General features: G+C 46.8%; 1 protein-coding gene across 1 annotated transcript in view; it reads left to right on the top strand.

The window, feature by feature from the left end:
- The window catches only part of LOC101860608, a gene marked incomplete at both ends in the record, with an annotated part of 8,516 nt that extends 8,380 nt beyond the window's left edge, over nucleotides 1-136 (top strand). Inside the window, 1 exon segment of the mRNA XM_013088524.1 lies at nucleotides 80-136. Within this exon segment, the coding sequence (XP_012943978.1) occupies nucleotides 80-136 (57 nt within the window).
- Between the last annotated feature and the right edge of the window lie 2,251 nt (nucleotides 137-2,387).

The following is a 2,387-nucleotide window of genomic DNA, read 5'->3' as shown; positions in this document are numbered from 1 at the left end:
GTGGGCGGGTGAGTGTGTGTGGATGGGTGAGTACTTATGTGTGTGTGTGAGTGTGTGTGTGAGTATGTGTGTGTGAGTGTGTGTGTGGGTGCTGGTGTCGCTGTTTGTGGGCTGTGGCGCACGTGTGTGTGGATGGGTGAGTACTGGGTGGGTGGAGGTGAGTGATTGAGTGGGTGTGTATGTGTGTGAGTGAATGTGTGTGTGTGTGTCTGTGAGTGAGTGTGTGAGTGGATGTGTGTGGGCGGGTGAGTGTGTGTGGATGGGTGAGTACTTATGTGTGTGTGTGAGTGTGTGTGTGAGTATGTGTGTGTGAGTGTGTGTGTGGGTGCTGGTGTCGCTGTTTGTGGGCTGTGGCGCACGTGTGTGTGGATGGGTGAGTACTGGGTGGGTGGAGGTGAGTGATTGAGTGGGTGTGTATGTGTGTGAGTGAATGTGTGTGTGTGTGTCTGTGAGTGAGTGTGTGAGTGGATGTGTGTGGGCGGGTGAGTGTGTGTGGATGGGTGAGTACTTATGTGTGTGTGTGAGTGTGTGTGGGTAAGTGTGTGTGGGCTGTGGCACACGTGTGTGTGGTTGGGTGAGTACTGCGTGGGTTGATGTGGGTGATTGAGTGGGTGTGTGTGTGTGAGTGAATGTGTGTGTGTGTGTGAGTGAGTGTGTGAGTGGATGTGTGTGTGTGTGAGTGTGTGTGGATGGGTGAGTACTTATGTGTGTGTGTGGGTGAGTGTGTGTGGATGGGTGAGTACTTATGTGTGTGTGGGTGCTGGTGTCGCTGTTTGTGGGCTGTGGTACATGTGTGTGTGGATGGGTGAGTACTGGGTGGGTGAGTGAGTGAATTAGTGAGTGGGTGTGAGTGAGTGAGTGAAGGAGTGAGTAAGTGGGTGAGTCAGTGAGTGAGTGAGTGAGTGTCTGTGTGTGGGTGAGTGAGCGAGTGAGTGAGTGAGTGAAGGAGTGTGTGTGGGTGAGTGAGTGAGTGTGTGTGTGGGTGAGTGAGTGGGTGTGTGGGCGAGTCAGTGAGTGAGTGAGTGTGTGTTTGGGTGTGTGAGTGGATGGGAAGGTGGGTGATTGATTAAGGAATGCTTAAATAAAAAGTTACCCCTAGCTGAGTCTGTGAGTGCATGATTGAGTGAGCGAGTGAGTGAATGAATGAATGAGCGACTGATTGCGTGAGGAAATGACTGTTTGAACGAATAAGTCCTTCACAGTCCGGGTTGGCCTTGAGTGGCAGGGTCGGAAGCCCGCCCCCTAAAATGATCAAAATTGTGTGGATACGTAATCATTTTTAAAAAAATTGTGTCGCAATGTGGTGGAATCGGGCACTTGTCGCTTTTTGGACATGCGGAGTTATTAATATTATCTTAAAGCTTGTTCATTTGTTGTGATTTTCGTTGGAAAAAAAAAAATACCCGTATGTCTTTAAATAAAAGAAGTTGAGATATTTACTTTTGAATGAGGTGGGAGTTGCCAGGTTTCAGATGTAAAATTAACGAGAAGATGGCCGCCATAGTGTGGTGACTTCAAAGGCTGGGAGTCCGTGGAAACTGGAGATTTAAAGTTTTGTTGCGCCTTTAATTAACATTTTTTAAAGTAAAATCTGCACATGTTTTTGTTGTTTTCAAATCCCTTTAGCTGCGAGCATTTCACTCTTGGCAGCGCAATGCCTCCCTCAAGTAACCACATGTCCACTGGAAATTTAAGTGTTTGTTGCGCCTTTAATTCACCTTTTTTAAAGTAAAATCCGCATGTAAATACAGTATAACACGGATAGGTCAAATGCAGAAGAAATAACATCTCGCATTCGTCGGGCTGTGCCTGCGGTCCCGGGTTTTTTTTCTTCTTCTTTATCTCTGTAAGATATCCCTCCAACTACGGATCCCTCCAACTACCGAGGCCGGTCTCGACGAATTCGAGCTATCCATGTTATACTCTATTGTATGTTCTGAAATGGATATGAAAGGTGTTGAGCCAAAAAACGAAAATTTGATAGAAAATGACCAAACTGGCGAAAAAAATGCCGATTTCTTATATTTCATTATGAGGGTGGTTGGCGGGTGCTCTGGTATGGTTTGTTTCTTCTTTCCTATCAAACATCTATCGTCCTTATCTCCCCTTCTTCTTTTTTATGTTTGTTACTCTCTTGTAACACCTCTAATCTTCTAGCGCTCATATGACCTTATGCTGTTGCGAGCGCCGTAAAACCTCTACTAAAACAAAAAACCCCCCAAAATATTTCATTATTTTGAGGAGAGCACCTGATTCCCCCACGATGCCTCACTATCTTTCTTCGGAGGTGTTGTGCCCCTCTCAACTCGGGGTGACCTTGACAGGCAGGGTCGGAAGTCCGCTGCCTAAAATAATCAGGGTTCCTGCGGCCTCCTTGAACTCAAGGG

Source organism: Aplysia californica, unplaced genomic scaffold (genome assembly GCF_000002075.1).
Source record: "Aplysia californica isolate F4 #8 unplaced genomic scaffold, AplCal3.0 scaffold00756, whole genome shotgun sequence".
NCBI classification, from domain to species: domain Eukaryota; kingdom Metazoa; phylum Mollusca; class Gastropoda; order Aplysiida; family Aplysiidae; genus Aplysia; species Aplysia californica.
This window is presented reverse-complemented; position numbering and strand designations above follow the sequence as displayed.